Source organism: Pseudophryne corroboree, chromosome 11 (assembly GCF_028390025.1).
Source record: "Pseudophryne corroboree isolate aPseCor3 chromosome 11, aPseCor3.hap2, whole genome shotgun sequence".
Classification (NCBI taxonomy): Eukaryota; Metazoa; Chordata; class Amphibia; order Anura; family Myobatrachidae; genus Pseudophryne; species Pseudophryne corroboree.
Window position 1 is genome coordinate 308,024,240 of NC_086454.1, and position 18,514 is coordinate 308,042,753.

At 50.0% G+C, this 18,514-nt stretch overlaps 1 protein-coding gene across 1 annotated transcript in view; it reads left to right on the forward strand.

The window, feature by feature from the left end:
- Positions 1-18,514, forward strand: part of LONP2 (lon peptidase 2, peroxisomal) — a 167,940-nt gene that overhangs the window by 43,299 nt on the left and 106,127 nt on the right. The window contains exon 7 of the mRNA XM_063945578.1: positions 6,741-6,999. Coding sequence (XP_063801648.1) covers positions 6,741-6,999 — 259 coding nt within the window. The remainder of the gene's footprint in view (positions 1-6,740; positions 7,000-18,514) is intronic.

The following is an 18,514-nucleotide window of genomic DNA, read 5'->3' on the forward strand; positions in this document are numbered from 1 at the left end:
TGACTGCTCTGATTTGGCTATAGGCTGGTGTACTGTCAATGTTCTGATTGGCTACAGGTTGGTGTACTATGACTGCTCTGATTGGCTGTAGGCTGGTGTACTGTCAATGTTCTGATTGGCTACAGGTTGGTGTACTATGACTGCTCTGATTGGCTATAGGCTGGTGTACTGTCAATGTTCTGATTGGCTACAGGTTGGTGTACTGTGGCTTCTCTGTTGGCTATAGGCTGGTGTACTGTCAATGTTCTGATTGGCTACAGGTTGGTGTACTATGACTGCTCTGATTGGCTGTAGGCTGGTGTACTGTCAATTTTCTGATTGGCTACAGGTTGGTGTACTATGACTGCTCTGATTGGCTATAGGCTGGTGTACTGTCAATGTTCTGATTGGCTACAGGTTGGTGTACTGTGGCTTCTCTGATTGGCTATAGGCTGGTATACTGTCAATGTTCTGATTGGCTACAGGTTGGTGTACTGTGGCTTCTCTGATTGGCTATAGGCTGGTGTACTGTCAATGTTCTGATTGGCTACAGGTTGGTGTACTATGACTGCTCTGATTGGCTGTAGGCTGGTGTACTGTCAATGTTCTGATTGGCTACAGGTTGGTGTACTATGACTTCTCTGGCTATAGGCTGGTGTACTGTCAATGTTCTGATTGGCTACAGGTTGGTGTACTATGACTGCTCTGATTGGCTATAGGCTGGTGTACTGTCAATGTTCTGATTGGCTACAGGTTGGTGTACTATGACTGCTCTGATTGGCTGTAGGCTGGTGTACTGTCAATTTTCTGATTGGCTACAGGTTGGTGTACTATGACTGCTCTGATTGGCTATAGGTTGGTGTACTGTCAATTTTCTGATTGGCTACAGGTTGGTGTACTATGACTGCTCTGATTGGCTATAGGCTGGTGTACTGTCAATTTTCTGATAGGCTACAGGTCGGTGTACTATGACTGCTCTGATTGGCTATAGGCTGGTGTACTGTCAATGTTCTGATTGGCTACAGGTTGGTGTACTATGATAGTACACCAACCTGTAGCCAATCACAACATTGACAGTACACCAGCCTACAGCCAATCGGAGCAGTCATAGTACACCAACCTGTAGCCAATCAGAGCAGTCACAGGAGTACGCCAACTTGTAGCCAATCAGAGCATTAGCATATGTATAATAACCTTCTCCCACCACAGTGACAGGACAGACCACCCGGAAAAGAGGATCAGGAACAGGGGGGGTAAATATGACTGCGAGGGGTCATAGCCAGGGCAGCTGAGGTGACCCCACGTCTGTTAGTATTTATATAACAAGCTTCAACAACTGAAACTTTAGAATGGGATGCGGTCAAGATGCCGCCGGCCGGAATCCCGGCGGTCGAAATACCGACGCCGGAATCCTGACCGCCACAATCCCGACATATTTTCCCTCCGTGGGTGTCCACGACACCCATAGAGGGAGAATATAATAGTATGCCGAGCGTAGCGAGGCCCCGTGCCCGCAGCGTGGCGAGCGAAGCGAGCCCGCAAGGGGCTGCGTTCCGCTCGCCACCCCTGTCGGGATTGTGTGGTCGGGATTCCGGCGTCGGTATTTCGACCGCCGGGATTCCGTCCGGCGGCATTTAGTACTGATCCCTTTAGAATAAAGCACAATTATGTGTGTGGCACAATCTCCATACTGCTTCATCCAGGGCTCCTACGTCATAGCTGTGGCATATCTATAACGGATGCCGTGTGTGCGGTGCACAGGGGACCCTGTGTCCATGGGGCCCACACCCTACATCCAGCACTCATTTCTTTAATACTTACCTCTCCGGAGTCTCTCATCGGCGCTGCAAAATGGAAATCGTTGGGAAAATGCTATTACCTGAGTCTACTAGCGCTTACTAATGCACTGCCGGCTTCAAAGGAGGGGTCCCAGACGGAGAAAGCACTTGGGCCCATTCCTCTCTTAATACGCCCCTGTGCAGAAGATTTAGGATAAATTGCTGTAGTGCACCACAGTGGCTCACTTTGCTGCCTCGCAGCGTTGAGCCATGGGTTTGATTCCAACCTGGATCCGGTCTGTGTGGACTTTGCGCGTGTAGTAGATTTGAGAATTTAAACTATAAGCTCCAAGGAAGCAGGGACTGATGTTCTCATCAAATAATCCCTGTACAGCACTGAGACATATGGTGACAGTGACTCTATATAAGCAATACTAATTCAGTTGGTAACAGACAATGCATTGAGAGTGATTAGCCAGCAGGTGGCAGCAGAGGACAGATTGTGACTTTATTACATAACCTGTTTACGCTACAAAAAAAACAACACTTAAAATTCCGTGGTCTCCGTTACTTTTTCTCTTGGGCTAAATGCTGAAGTTATGTTTTTTATTATTTCCTGTTTTTTTTTTTTTTTTCCCTTTCGTTTTTTTTTTTTTGAGTGCTTTCTATTTTATTTGTAATTGAATTGTTTGCAGAGATATTGTACCCTCCAGAAACATAACCAAGCCGCTGTGTAGTTCAGCCACTGAAAAAAGAAGAATATATGTCATTTTAACATCCCTGATCTGTGTCTGCCAGCGTAATAATCTCCTTCGGGGAAAGGTTGTCTGATACAGAGTGTTTTCTTCAGGCAGAAGCGGTAGACTGCTTTTGCGTTATATCTGAATGGGGGTCTTGTTCATATACAACCTAGGATACCTTGGCAGTTTTTATGGAACTATAAGTCTCAGCATGCACTGTCAATGCACTAAGTGCTGGGTAGCCATTGGAAGCCTGATTTTGGATGGAGTATATCCCACCCTCTCCCCCTCCCCAATGATCCTATGCCCCAATCTGTTGCCTGTGTAGAACACTTATTACTTTGCAAACCTGTTGGCTGATCACACTGGTTCCGTATTATACAGACAGTTGGTGTGATAATGTTGAAACAGCAGCCCTGCGTGTTCTTCAATCATCCTCGGCCTTTGATAAGAGCGTGTGAGATTAACGCTGGTTACTGAAACAGAGAAGTGTCCTTATATCCTATTAGCACAAGATGTCCTCCCTGATCTAATTATCTGTGACCCATATACTACAACCCAGATCTGTAGTTCTCCTCGTGTGCCTGAGACACAAATTGTGTGCAGCATTGTGTAATTGTTTATTGTCTCGCCGGGCCCACCCCCCTAAATTCCTGAGCTGGTTGTGACTGTGGGACGATGAGCGAGGCCTCCATAATTCCTGACCTGCTGTGGCATCATTTATCCGGGGTCAGCAGCGTATGGCTTGGTGTTTAGTTACGCTGAATATAGATCAGTTTGTCTGTTACGCTATAGGTTCCGATACAAATAAAATAATTCCATTTTAATATTCAGCCCCCGTCAGATTGGCGTCTGCTTAGGAAGCGGCAAGCTGTGTGCTTAAGGTGACGTTTAAATGTCCTCTCTTCCGCGTATTGCTCACTGATCTCTGCTGGGACCTGCGGGAAAAGTACCCAGCTCGGAGTGGTCAGCGACCTCCGTCTGCCCGGTCCCTATTGGAACAATATTTTTAGTGAAAACTTTCCAGTCCTAAAGAAAACATTTCCCAGAGTCGCTGATTGTCTTTTTTTTTTTTTTTTTCCACGGAGGTCTGTAGTTTGCCGTCATGATTTCAGGAAAAAGTTGGAGAACAGCGGAAAGAGAAGAACTTGGTGACGCGCCAGCAGATTGTTTTTGTAGAGCAACCTTTTAGCCAGGCAGAGAGAGAGAGAGAGGCTCATTCCACACCGCACGGACTGAACCAAACAATGCAGCGTTCCCCAGGGAGGCCTGACATTCCAGCTGTGTGACACGGATCTAAAATAGAACGGACTGTTATCATCCGTGGCGGCACGCAGACCCTCCTCTTACCAGCAAACTCCTGCCGTGATTTCATGGACAATATATTTATGTAGAACGTAGAGGTGCCCGCGTTCTAGTCTAGAAGCCGGTTTGAGTTTGTGTTGTTAAAATGAATAAAATATGAAAGCCTTTTAAACTTTTTTAGGTCTTAGGGCCTGCTTCAGTGATGTACGCAAATGCATTTGCAGCTGCGAATGTGTATGCAGCGTCTGTGCATGAATATTTAAATGTTGCAGCCACCTGGATTTGTATTGAGAAGCCCATCACCGGCTTTGCATATCCCATCGGCAGATGGGTCCATGTTTATCTTGGCCTTTTTTAGGATTAACTGAGACTGGGCAGTCGGACTTAGGTGGTCATTCTGAGTTGATCACTAGCTGCATTCGTTCGCTGTGCAGCGATGAGGCAAAAAAAAACAGCACTTCTGCGCATGCGTATGCGTACTATTATAACGAACAATGTTGTTTCACACAAGGTCTAGCGAAGCTTTTCAGTCGCACTGCTGGCCACACAGTGATTGACATGAAGAGGGCGTTTCTGGGTGTCAACTCACCATTTTCAGGGAGTGTTCGATAAAACGCAGGTGTGCCAGGAAAAACGCAGGCATGGCTAGGTGAACGCAGGGCGTGTTTGTGATGTCAAAACAGGAACTGAACAGTCTGAAGTCATCGCAAGCGCTGAGTAGGTTTTGAGCTACTCTAAAACTGCACAAAAAAATGTTGTAGCTGCTCTGCGATCCTTTCGTTCGCACTTCTGCTAAGCTAAAATACACTCCCAGTGGGCGGCGGCATAGCGTTTACACGGCTGCTAAAAACTGCTAGCGAGCGAACAACTCGGAATGACCACCTTAATCCCCTGCTGTATTGTTCTCTGTATTGTATTGCATCTGAGAACAATAGATGAAGGGTTTATGTAAATAAAATATGGTGTGCCTAGGCGCAGCAAAGAAGCCAAGATAACCGTGGATCTATCTGTACACTCCGTTCTCCGCTTCCTGAACGTGGGGCCCCCATCCGATTTCTCCCACCACCCCGGTATGTTGTCCAGTACGGAGCTACCACCATATGTTATTCCACTATTCTCTACCCCACCCCTCCTCTTCTCCTGAGCCCGCCTGGAGGAGGAAAGTGCCGCTAGTCCCTGTCGTTACAGTAACGAGTACTATCAAATACTCTGGATTAAGCCCCTTTTTGAAATCGGGATTACAGAACTGAGACGCCATTGTTTGTGTAATTGGAGCATTCGTACATCAGCAGCTCATGAAGTCATCAGCAGATTTTGTTGCAAGACCCTGAATTAAAGATCCAAGCGATGTTAATTATAAACTGAGCATCGCTTAGAACCTAATGGACGTAATATTCAGCAAAAGACCCCACCTAATCCTGGCCCGGTGGGGTGTGGGAAGACCCATTGTTTAGGACGTGACACAGCGTCTGCTTGCGAAAGGAACTGAGAATTTTCAAGAGATCAAAGCAAAGTGTTTTTAACTTATCCCAAAAAAGGAAAGTGACATGAAAGAAGCGAATGATACGACAAATCGCAGGTTCTGCAGATCCTATTCCAACAGTAGCAGATTCAAAAGCCAATTAGAGTCTTACTAGTCACAGGTAGCCCCTTTGGGGGTGGGGGTGCAGGCTTTCTGTAGCATTGGTGATCAATATACAGGGGGACATTTTACTAAGCAGTGATAAGAGCGGAGAAGTGAGCCAGTGGAGAAGTTGCCCCATCAACCAATCAGCAGCTCTGTATCATTTTATAGTATGCAAATTATAGATGTTACTTCAGTGCTCATTGGTTGCCATGGGCATCTTCTCCACTGGCTCACTTCTCCACTCTTATCACTGCTTAGTAAATGTCCCCCTTAATCCTTTCCGTCACGCATCATAGGTTACATGCACATGCTTCAGAATTGCAACTGTCCCTTTTCATTTAAAGAGTCCACACTTGGTGGTGGCAGCCATTTTGTGTGCTGGACGATATTCATGACAGAGCAGCCGATTAATTCACTTGGAGCAAGCGCCTCCTGAGAAGTGTTCAGTCAGTGTTTCCAAGTGACGCGATTGGCTGCAGCATCATGGCAACTGGTCAGCACACAAAATGGCTCCTGTAACCACGTGGGATCTGCCGCACCACGTGGCTTGTTCACATTACAGATTTGATTTAGCAGGTGTAGGAGTTGCCTGGTTATTGTACAAGTAAATGTACTTGGTTGGTCTTTGGTCCGTAGCGTTTCTACTCTTGTGTCCCCTTAGAGATGTAGGAACCAGTCCTCTGGTGGATATTTGTTCCACACTGAGGGGGAGATGTAGTAAGACTTGGAGAGCGATAAAGTGAATAGAAATAAAGTACCAGCCAATCAGCTCCTACCTGCCATGTTACAGGCTATGGGGTCTATTCATGAAGCAGTGATAAAAGTGGAGAAGTGAGCCTGTGCAGAAGTTGCCCATGGCAACTAATCTGCTGCTCTGTACAATTGTATAGTATGCAAATTCTAAATGTTACTTCAATGCTGATTGGTCGCCATGGGCAACTTCTCCACTGACTCACTTCTCCACTCTTTTCACTGCTTCATGAATAGACCCCTGTGTTTGAAAAATGACAGTTAGGAGCTGATTGGTTGGTATTAAGGTTTATCTCTCTTCAAGGCTTAGTACATCTGCCCAGAGACTGGTTACCTCCACTGCCTGGTAGAATGTGCTTGAATGACTTAACTGTCTGAAGAGTTCACCTGGGTAATAGCTTTTGCTTAAGTCGCTGGTAGGGCGGGCTGGCATTTGTAGTTCTCTTTTCATCAGGACATACAGAGACTTGTAATTGGGTTGCCGAGGCTTCCTGTATATATACTGTACTATGATATAATGGTATTGCAGCAGGATAAACCCACTGTGACTCTTCCTTTCAGATCGCTTGGATATTCGAGCTGCCAGGATCCTGCTGGATAACGACCACTATGCCATGGCAAAACTGAAAAAGCGGGTCCTAGAGTACCTGGCCGTCCGCCAGCTGAAGAACAACTTGAAGGGCCCCATCCTTTGCTTTGTGGGACCTCCTGGAGTGGGCAAAACCAGCGTGGGAAGATCCATCGCCAAGACCTTGGGCAGAGAGTTCCACAGGATCGCTCTGGGTGGCGTGTGCGACCAGTCTGATATCCGCGGGCACAGGTACGGTGAGCGCTGTGCAGACTGGGGAAGGTGGGTGCGACCAGTCTGATATCCGCGGGCACAGTGAGCGATGTGCAGGCTGGGGAAGGTGGGTGCGACCAGTCTGATATCCACGGGCACAGTGAGCGATGTGTAGACCGTGGGGGTGGGTGCGACCAGTCTGATATCCGCGGGCACAGTGAGCGATGTGTAGACCGTGGGGGTGGGTGCGACCAGTCTGATATCCGCGGGCACAGTGAGCGATGTGTAGACCGTGGGGGTGGGTGCGACCAGTCTGATATCGCGGGCACAGTGAGCGATGTGTAGGACGTGGGGGTGGGTGCGACCAGTCTGATATCGCGGGCACAGTGAGCGATGTGTAGGACGTGGGGGTGGGTGCGACCAGTCTGATATCCACGGGCACAGTGAGCGATGTGTAGACCGTGGGGGTGGGTGCGACCAGTCTGATATCCGCGGGCACAGTGAGCGATGTGTAGACCGTGGGGGTGGGTGCGACCAGTCTGATATCCGCGGGCACAGTGAGCGATGTGTAGACCGTGGGGGTGGGTGCGACCAGTCTGATATCCACGGGCACAGTGAGCGATGTGTAGACCGTGGGGGTGGGTGCGACCAGTCTGATATCCGCGGGCACAGTGAGCGATGTGTAGACCGTGGGGGTGGGTGCGACCAGTCTGATATCCGCGGGCACAGTGAGCCCTGTGTAGACCGTGGGGGTGGGTGCGACCAGTCTGATATCCGCGGGCACAGGTACAGTGAGCGCTGTGTAGACCGTGGGGGTGGGTGCGACCAGTCTGATATCCGCGGGCACAGTGAGCGATGTGTAGACCGTGGGGGTGGGTGCGACCAGTCTGATATCCGCGGGCACAGTGAGCGATGTGTAGACCGTGGGGGTGGGTGCGACCAGTCTGATATCCACGGGCACAGTGAGCGCTGTGTAGACCGTGGGGGTGGGTGCGACCAGTCTGATATCCGCGGGCACAGTGAGCGCTGTGTAGACCGTGGGGGTGGGTGCGACCAGTCTGATATCCACGGGCACAGTGAGCGATGTGTAGACCGTGGGGGTGGGTGCGACCAGTCTGATATCCGCGGGCACAGTGAGCCCTGTGTAGACCGTGGGGGTGGGTGCGACCAGTCTGATATCCGCGGGCACAGTGAGCGATGTGTAGACCGTGGGGGTGGGTGCGACCAGTCTGATATCCGCGGGCACAGTGAGCGCTGTGTAGACCGTGGGGGTGGGTGCGACCAGTCTGATATCCGCGGGCACAGGTACAGTGAGCAATGTACAGACGGGGGGGCGCAACCAGTGTGAACTGCGAGCGCTGTGCAGACCGGGAGGCGCAGTGAGATGTAGTCCGATTACGGGGGGGGGTCCTGTAGGACACTGAAGAGAAAAGGAGGTGTCACCCGTAGCAATCAGTCTTGCTGCCATTTTTATTATGCAAATTGTAAAGTAAAAAGAAACCTGTTGGTTGTTAGAGGCAACACCATCGTTTTTCACAGTGATTGCCAGGGGCAGTGCCACCTTTTCTGCACTTTGGCTTCTAGAAGCAACACCACCTTTTCTCTTACGTCCTAGAGGATGCTGGGGTCCACATTAGTGCCATGGGGTATAGACGGGTCCACCAGGAGCCATTGGCCCTTTAAGAGTTTGAGAGTGTGGGCTGGCTCCTCCCTCTATGCCCCTCCCACCAGCCTCAGTTTAGAAAATGTGCCCGGAGGAGCCGGTCACAGCTAGGGGAGCTCTACAGAACTTCTTTAGAAAAAGGTTTTTCTCTGACGTCCTAGTGGATGCTGGGCCTCCGTCAGGACCATGGGGATTAGCGGCTCCGCAGGAGACAGGGCACAAAAATAAAGCTTTAGGATCAGGTGGTGTGCACTGGCTCCTCCCCCTATGACCCTCCTCCAAGCCTCAGTTAGGTTTTTGTGCCCGTCCGAGCAGGGTGCAATCTAGGTGGCTCTCCTAAAGAGCTGCTTAGAAAAAGTTTTTAGGTTTTTTATTTTCAGTGAGTCCTGCTGGCAACAGGCTCACTGCATCGAGGGACTTAGGGGAGAGAAGTGAACTCACCTGCGTGCAGGATGGATTGGCTTCTTAGGCTACTGGACACCATTAGCTCCAGAGGGATCGAACACAGGCCCAGCCATGGAGTCCGGTCCCGGAGCCGCGCCGCCGACCCCCCTTGCAGATGCCGAAGATTGAAGAGGTCCAGAAACAGGCGGCAGAAGACTTTTCAGTCTTCATGAGGTAGCGCACAGCACTGCAGCTGTGCGCCATTGTTGTCAGCACACTTCACACAGCGGTCACTGAGGGTGCAGGGCGCTGGGGGGGGCGCCCTGGGCAGCAATGTATAATACCTTTCTTATGGCTAAAAATACATCACATATAGCCCTTGAGGCTATATGGATGTATTTAACCCCTGCCAGATCTCACAAACTCCGGGAGAAGAGCCCGCCGAAATAGGGGGCGGGGCTTATTCTCCTCAGCACACAGCGCCATTTTCCTGCTCAGCTCCGCTGTGAGGAAGGCTCCCAGGACTCTCCCCTGCACTGCACTACAGAAATAGGGTAAAACAGAGAGGGGGGGCACTTTTTTTGGCGATATTACTATATTTAAGCTGCTATAAGGATACAACACTTATATAGGGTTGTTCCCATATATATTATAGCGCTTGGGTGTGTGCTGGCAAACTCTCCCTCGGTCTCCCCAAAGGGCTAGTGGGGTCCTGTCTTCAATAGAGCATTCCCTGTGTGTCTGCTGTGTGTCGGTACGTGTGTGTCGACATGTATGAGGATGATGTTGGTGTGGAGGCAGAGCAATTGCCGGTAATGGTGATGTCGCCCCCCAGGGAGTCGACACCGGAATGGATGGCTTTGTTTATGGAATTACGTGATAATGTCAGCACATTACAAAAATCAGTTGACGACATGAGACGGCCGGCAAACCAGTTAGTACCTGCCCAGGCGTCTCAGACACCGTCAGGGGCTGTAAAACGCCCTTTACCTCAGTCGGTCGACACAGACCCAGACACGGACACTGAATCTAGTGTCGACGGTGAAGAAACAAACGTATTTTCCAGTAGGGCCACACGTTATATGATCACGGCAATGAAGGAGGCTTTACATATCTCTGATACTGCAAGTACCACAAAAAGGGGTATTATGTGGGGTGTGAAAAAACTACCTGTAGTTTTTCCTGAATCAGAGGAATTGAATGATGTATGTGATGAAGCGTGGGTTAACCCAGATAGAAAAGTGCTAATTTCAAAAAAGTTATTGGCATTATACCCTTTCCCGCCAGAGGTTAGGGCGCGCTGGGAAACACCCCCTAGGGTGGATAAGGCGCTCACACGCTTATCAAAACAAGTGGCGTTACCGTCTCCTGATACGGCCGCCCTCAAGGATCCAGCTGATAGGAGGCTGGAAACTACCCTAAAAAGTATATACACACATACTGGTGTTATACTGCGACCAGCCATCGCCTCAGCCTGGATGTGCAGTGCTGGGGTGGTCTGGTCGGATTCCCTGACTGAAAATATTGATACCCTGGATAGGGACAGTATTTTATTGACTTTAGAGCAATTAAAGGATGCTTTTCTTTATATGCGAGATGCTCAGAGGGATATTTGCACTCTGGCATCGAGAGTAAGTGCGATGTCCATATCTGCCAGAAGAAGTTTATGGACGCGACAGTGGTCAGGTGATGCGGATTCCAAACGGCATATGGAAGTATTGCCGTATAAAGGGGAGGAATTATTTGGCGTGGGTCTATCGGATCTGGTGGCCACGGCAACTGCCGGGAAATCCACCTTTTTACCTCAGACCCCCTCCCAACAGAAAAAGACACCGTCTTTTCAGCCGCAGTCCTTTCGGTCCTATAAGAACAAGCGGGCAAAAGGACAGTCATATCTGCCCCGAGGCAGAGGAAAGGGTAAGAGAGGGCAGCAAGCAGCTCCTTCCCAGGAACAGAAGCCCTCCCCGGGTTCTGCAAAGCCCTCAGCATGACGCTGGGGCTTTACAAGCGGACTCAGGAGCGGTGGGGGGTCGACTCAAGAATTTCAGCGCGCAGTGGGCTTGCTCACAGGTGGACCCCTGGATCCTGCAGGTAGTATCTCAGGGTTACAGGTTGGAATTTGAGAAGTCTCCCCCTCGCCGGTTCCTAAAGTCTGCTTTGCCAACGTCTCCCTCAGACAGGGCGACGGTATTGGAAGCCATTCACAAGCTGTTTTCTCAGCAGGTGATAGTCAAGGTACCCCTCCTACAACAGGGAAAGGGGTATTACTCCACGCTATTTGTGGTACCGAAGCCGGACGGCTCGGTAAGACCTATTCTAAATCTGAAATCTTTGAACCTGTACATACAAAAATTCAAGTTCAAGATGGAGTCACTCAGAGCAGTGATAGCGAATCTGGAAGAAGGGGACTTTATGGTGTCCCTGGACATCAAGGATGCTTACCTGCATGTCCCAATTTGCCCTTCACACCAAGGGTACCTCAGGTTCGTGGTGCAAAACTGTCATTATCAGTTTCAGACGCTGCCGTTTGGATGGTCCACGGCACCTCGGGTCTTTACCAAGGTAATGGCCGAGATGATGTTTCTTCTGCGAAGAAAAGGCGTATTAATTATCCCTTACTTGGACGATCTCCTGATAAGGGCAAGGTCCAGAGAACAGCTGGAAGACGTAGTAGCACTAACCCAAGTAGTGCTGCAACAGCACGGGTGGATTCTGAATTTTCCAAAATCTCAATTGAACCCGACGACACGTCTGCTGTTCCTGGGAATGATTCTGGACACGGTTCAGAAAAAGGTGTTTCTTCCGGAGGAGAAAGCCAGGGAGTTATCCGAACTTGTCAGGAACCTCCTAAAACCAGGAAAAGTGTCTGTGCATCAATGCACAAGAGTCCTGGGAAAGATGGTGGCTTCTTACGAAGCGATTCCATTCGGCAGATTCCACGCACAAACTTTTCAGTGGGATCTGCTGGACAAATGGTCCGGATCGCATCTGCAGATGCATCAGCGGATAACCTTATCGCCACGGACAAGGGTGTCTCTTCTGTGGTGGTTGCAGAGTGCTCATCTGTTAGAGGGCCGCAGATTCGGCATACAGGACTGGGTCCTGGTGACCACGGATGCCAGTCTGAGAGGCTGGGGAGCGGTCACACAGGGAAGAAACTTCCAGGGAGTATGGTCAAGCCTGGAGATGTCTCTTCACATAAATATACTGGAGCTAAGAGCGATTTACAATGCTCTAAGCCTGGCAAAACCCCTGCTTCAGGGTCAGCCGGTGTTGATCCAGTCGGACAACATCACGGCAGTCGCCCACGTAAACAGACAGGGCGGCACAAGAAGCAGGAGAGCAATGGCAGAAGCTGCAAGGATTCTTCGCTGGGCGGAAGATCATGTGATAGCACTGTCAGCAGTGTTCATTCCGGGAGTGGACAACTGGGAAGCAGACTTCCTCAGCAGACACGATCTACACCCGGGAGAGTGGGGACTTCATCCAGAAGTCTTCCACATGATTGTGAACCGTTGGGAAAAACCAAAGGTGGATATGATGGCGTCTCGCCTCAACAAAAAACTGGACAGGTATTGCGCCAGGTCAAGAGACCCTCAGGCAATAGCTGTGGACGCTCTGGTAACACCGTGGGTGTTCCAGTCAGTGTATGTGTTTCCTCCTCTGCCTCTCATACCAAAAGTACTGAGAATTATACGGCAAAGGGGAGTAAGAGCGATACTCGTGGCTCCGGATTGGCCAAGAAGAACTTGGTACCCGAAACTTCAGGAGATGCTCACGGAAGATCCGTGGCCTCTACCTCTAAGACGGGACCTGCTTCAGCAGGGACCGTGTCTATTCCAAGACTTACCGCGGCTGCGTTTGACGGCATGGCGGTTGAACGCCGAATTCTAAGGGAAAAAGGCATTCCGGAAGAGGTCATTCCTACACTGGTAAAAGCCAGGAAGGAGGTGACTGCACAACATTATCACCGCATTTGGAGAAAATATGTTGCGTGGTGTGAGGCCAGGAAGGCCCCCACGGAGGAATTTCAACTGGGTCGATTCCTACATTTCCTGCAAACAGGATTGTCTATGGGCCTCAAATTGGGGTCCATTAAGGTTCAAATTTCGGCCCTGTCGATTTTCTTCCAGAAAGAATTGGCTTCAGTTCCTGAAGTCCAGACTTTTGTAAAAGGAGTACTACATATACAGCCCCCGGTTGTGCCCCCAGTGGCTCCGTGGGACCTTAATGTAGTTTTGGATTTTCTCAAATCCCATTGGTTTGAGCCACTCAAATCGGTGGATTTGAAATATCTTACGTGGAAAGTAACCATGCTACTGGCCCTGGCTTCAGCCAGGAGAGTATCAGAATTGGCGGCTTTATCGTATAAAAGCCCATATCTGATTTTCCATTCGGACAGGGCAGAACTGCGGACGCGTCCTCAGTTTCTGCCTAAGGTGGTGTCAGCGTTTCACCTGAACCAGCCTATTGTGGTGCCTGCGGCTACTAGCGATTTGGAGGATTCCAAGTTGCTGGACGTTGTCCGGGCATTGAAAATATATATTTCAAGGACGGCTGGAGTCAGAAAATCTGACTCGCTGTTTATACTGTATGCACCCAACAAGCTGGGTGCTCCTGCTTCTAAGCAGACGATTGCTCGTTGGATTTGTAGCACAATTCAACTTGCACATTCTGTGGCAGGCCTGCCACAGCCTAAATCTGTCAAGGCCCATTCCACAAGGAAGGTGGGCTCATCCTGGGCGGCTGTCCGAGGGGTCTCGGCATTACAACTCTGCCGAGCAGCTACGTGGTCGGGGGAGAACACGTTTGTAAAATTCTACAAATTTGATACCCTGGCTAAAGAGGACCTGGAGTTCTCTCATTCGGTGCTGCAGAGTCATCCGCACTCTCCCGCCCGTTTGGGAGCTTTGGTATAATCCCCATGGTCCTGACGGAGTCCCAGCATCCACTAGGACGTCAGAGAAAATAAGATTTTACTTACCGATAAATCTATTTCTCGTAGTCCGTAGTGGATGCTGGGCGCCCATCCCAAGTGCGGATTGTCTGCAATACTTGTACATAGTTATTGTTACAAAAAAATCGGGTTGTTATTGTTGTGAGCCGTCTGTTCAGAGGCTCCTACGTTTGTCATACTGTTAACTGGGTTCAGATCACAAGTTGTACGGTGTGATTGGTGTGGCTGGTATGAGTCTTACCCGGGATTCAAAATCCTTCCTTATTGTGTACGCTCGTCCGGGCACAGTATCCTAACTGAGGCTTGGAGGAGGGTCATAGGGGGAGGAGCCAGTGCACACCACCTGATCCTAAAGCTTTATTTTTGTGCCCTGTCTCCTGCGGAGCCGCTAATCCCCATGGTCCTGACGGAGGCCCAGCATCCACTACGGACTACGAGAAATAGATTTATCGGTAAGTAAAATCTTATTTTTTTTTTAGAGTTTATTATTTTACAGGGAGGCTGCTGGCAACACCCTTCCTGCTTCATGGGACTAAGGGGGGGGAGTAGTGTCCGCCCTGCGGAGTCTGAGCCACTGTCTCTGCTGACTGGACACTGAGCTCCTGAGGGAATCAATCGTTCCCTGCCACAGGGGATCGCTCACCCCAGCAGCATGCCGCCACCCACTTACAGAGCCAGAAGATCAGTGGCGAGTGAGTCACCGACCCCTCTAGCAAGCGGGGGGCCGGTGTGAAGATGGCGGCAACAGGGTATGGTGCGCAGTACTAACTGCGCTCCGGGGCTCAGCGGTACATAGTGCGGCATTGTGAGGGGCGCCCTGTGCCAGCGCCTACACCCTACACTGGTCACACAGCCTGTCAGGGTCCCAGGATCTCTGCCAGCATAATTCCTCAGGCCAGTATAATCCTATGAAGAGCGGGAAGACAGCGCCATTTTGGGGGCGGCACAACGCTGTCAGTGAAGAGCAAGTCCCTCTAGAACAACTCAAGCTATCTCCCACGGTACCAGGGGGTTGTAGAAGGGGGGGAGGCTGTATACAGGCTGTGTAACCTATTAAGGTGCACAGTCAGCGCTGGTTGGGGGTCTTCCTTTACATAAAAAGCGCTGTGTGTGGGTTGGCTCCAATCTCTGTGTCTCTCTTGCCATTCTTGGGGGTGAAACTCTGCCCTCCCCTGCTTGTGTGTGGAGTGTCTGTGGTCTCCATTAAGCTATGTCCAGGGACTGTGTGTCATATGCTGCAGAGGATATGTCCTCTCAGGATAAACCCATTCCATGTAATCAGGATTGCACTGTTTTAGCACAGATAACAGCAAGGGAGCCTGAGTGGTTATCCTCTATCAAATCTATGATTTCTCAGATTTCTACTAGGGTTGCACAGAATGAGTCTTCAACTCAGGCTTTACAGAACTCTATGGCAGTCTGGCCCAGTTCTGTTACCTCAGGGCTCCCCGCTGTATATTCCCAAAAACGTGCTCTTGCACAGATTATGCAAGATGACACGGATACCGATTCTGATACTGCAGACGGTGACGTGGATGTGTTGCAGGGGGCAGCATCTCTTGCAAAAGGGGTACAACTGATGATAGAGGCTATTGGGGATGTGTTGAATATTACTGATACAACACCTGTGCAGGTTGAGGAGGCTTACTTCACTGACAATAAGAAAAGCCTCGCTAACCTTCCCTGCGTCAAAAGAATTAAATGCTATGTTTGAAAAAGCGTGGGAAAACCCTGAGAAAAAATTCCAGATCCCTAAAAGAGTCCTGGTGGCCTTTCCTTTCCCTATGGAGGATAGGAAAAAATGGGAAAACCCGCCCATTGTTGACACTTCTGTATCCAGACTCTCAAAAAAGGTGGTTTTACCAGTTCCAGGATCCACTGCCTTGAAAGAGCCAGCTGATCGTAAAATTGATAATATGCTCAAATCCATGTACACGGCTTCAGGGGCTATACTACGTCCCACTATTGCCAGTGCTTGGATTGCCAAAGCTATAGTAAAGTGGTCAGGCACATTACTTGAAGACTTGGATACTATGGAGAAATCTGATGTTGAATTGTTTTTGCGTAACATTCAGGATTCGGCAGGATTTCTGGTAGAATCCATGCAAGACCTGGGTTCCATGGCTGCAGGAATTTCTTCCATGTCTGTCTCAGCTCGTCGAGGACTGTGGCTGCGACAGTGGTCTGCCAACGCGGAATCCAGGAGAAGTGTGGAGTCCCTACCCTACACAGGTCAGGCTGTCTTTGGGGAAGCGTTAGATGCGTGGATCTCCACGGCTACAGCGGGTAAGTCACATTTTCTTCCCTCAGCTGCACCTGCTACGAAGAAACCCTTTTCTTCAACTGCATCACAGCCCTTTCGGGCTGCCAAGCCACGAAAGGCCAGACCGTCCAACACCTTCTTTAGGGGAGGCCGGCCCAAATCAAGAAACCTGCTGCGGCGGGTTCCCCGGAACAGAAACCTGCTTCAGGTACGCCGAAGTCCTCCGCATGACGGTGGACTGCACGCCCCGGAGGTGGGGCCTGTGGGAGCGAGACCCAGGCATTTCTGTCACGCCTGGGTGTCGTCCGACCTGGATCCCTGGGTGCAAGATATCATATCCCAGGGGTACAGGCTGAAATTTAAAGATCTCCCTCCTCACCGATTCTTCAAATCAGGCTTGCCAGCTTTGGTGGCAGACAGGTATGTCCTGCAGGCAGCCGTCCAGAAGTTAGTGGAGGCACAGGTTATTGTACCGGTCCCTCCTCATATGCAAAACAAAGGTTACTATTCAAACCTTTTTGTGGTACCGAAACCGGATGGTTCTTTGAGGCCCATTCTGAACCTGAAATTGCTAAATCCTTTTCTGAAGGAGTTCAAGTTCAAAATGGAGTTTCTAAGGGCGGTGATATCAAGTCTGGAAGAGGGGGAATTCCTGGATATCAAGGATACGTACCTCCACATTCCAATTTGGCCGCCGCATCAGGCTTATCTCCGATTCGCACTGTTGGACTGTCACTATCAGTTCCAGGCTCTGCCATTTGGCCTCTCCACAGCACCGAGGGTATTCACCAAGGTGATGGCGGAAATGATGGTTCTCCTCCGCAGACAGGGGGTGAACATAATTCCATATCTGGACGATCTGCTGATAAAGGCACCGTCCAAGGAGAAGCTGTTACAATACATCCTTCTCACGACCCACCTGTTAGGGGTTGGATCCTGAATCTTCCAAAATCAAATTTGGAACCAACCAGGAGGTTGTCCTTTCTGGGTATGATCCTCGACACGGAAGTGCAGAGGGTGTTTCTTTCAGAGGAAAAAGCGTTGGTGATACAAACAGTGGTCCGGGATGTCCTGAAGCCAGCCTGGGTGTCGGTTCATCAGTGCATTTGCCTTCTGGGAAAGATGGTGGCCTCTTACGAGGCTCTAGAGCAGTGATTTTCAACCTTTTTTTATTCGCGGCACACCGAACAATATTTTAAAACTGCCAAGGCACACCATCAGTTCCCCACAGAAAAAAAACAAAAAACACACATTGGCCCTCATAGTAAAAAAAAAAAATCTACACATACACTGGCCTACACAGAAAAAACAATCACATTGCTCCCCACAAAAATCATATTGCTCCCTACATAAATCCTATTGCTCCCCACATAAATTATTCACATTGTTCTTCACCATAAATCCATAAATCCCTATTCTCCCCACATAAATCCTATTGTTCCCCACAGGAGAAAAAAAATAACAAATATTAGACCCTACCAGTCAGCTGTCCTCCTCCCTGTCCCTCAGTGGCGGGAATTGTTCATAGTGTAGTGCTGCGAATACCGAGCAGTGGGTGGTCGGGCAGGTGTGGATGTGGGTGGGCAAGGAAAGCTGTGTATGCAGGCAGGAACTGGAAGATGTGTATGCAGGCGGGTGGGCTGGCTGGGTGGTGAGAAACGGTGGCCGTGACCTATGATATCACACCACTGCGTCTTCAAGGCATACGTCACGGCCGGAGCACGACTGAGCCTCTAAGAAGAGCTAAACAGTTCCCTCTGAAGGTGCAGGAAGCTGCTCTGGCTCCGCGGCACACCTTGCAACTGGTCGCGGCAAACTAGTGTGCCAATGCACACTGGTTGAAAAAGCCTGCTCTAGAGTAGGGGAGGTTTCATGCTCGGCCCTTCCAACTGGATCTCCTGGACAAGTGGTCAGGATCCTATCTACATATGCACCAGAGGATACGTCTGTCACCAAAGGCCAGGATTTCACTCCTCTGGGGGTTGCAACTACCTCACCTTCTGGAGGGCCGCAGGTTCAGAATTCAGGACTGGATCCTTCTAACCACGGATGCAAGTCTCCGAGGCTGGGGCGCAGTCACTCAAGGGGAGACCTTCCAAGGAAGGTGGTCAAGTCTGGAAGCCGCCCTGCCGATAAACATTTTAGAACTAAGAGCTGTCTACAACGGTCTTCTCCAAGCGGCCCATCTTCTGAGAAATTGATCCATTCAAGTACAGTTGGACAATGTAACGACAGGGGCTTACATCAACCGACAGGGCGGAACGAAGAGCAGAGCTGCAATGTCAAA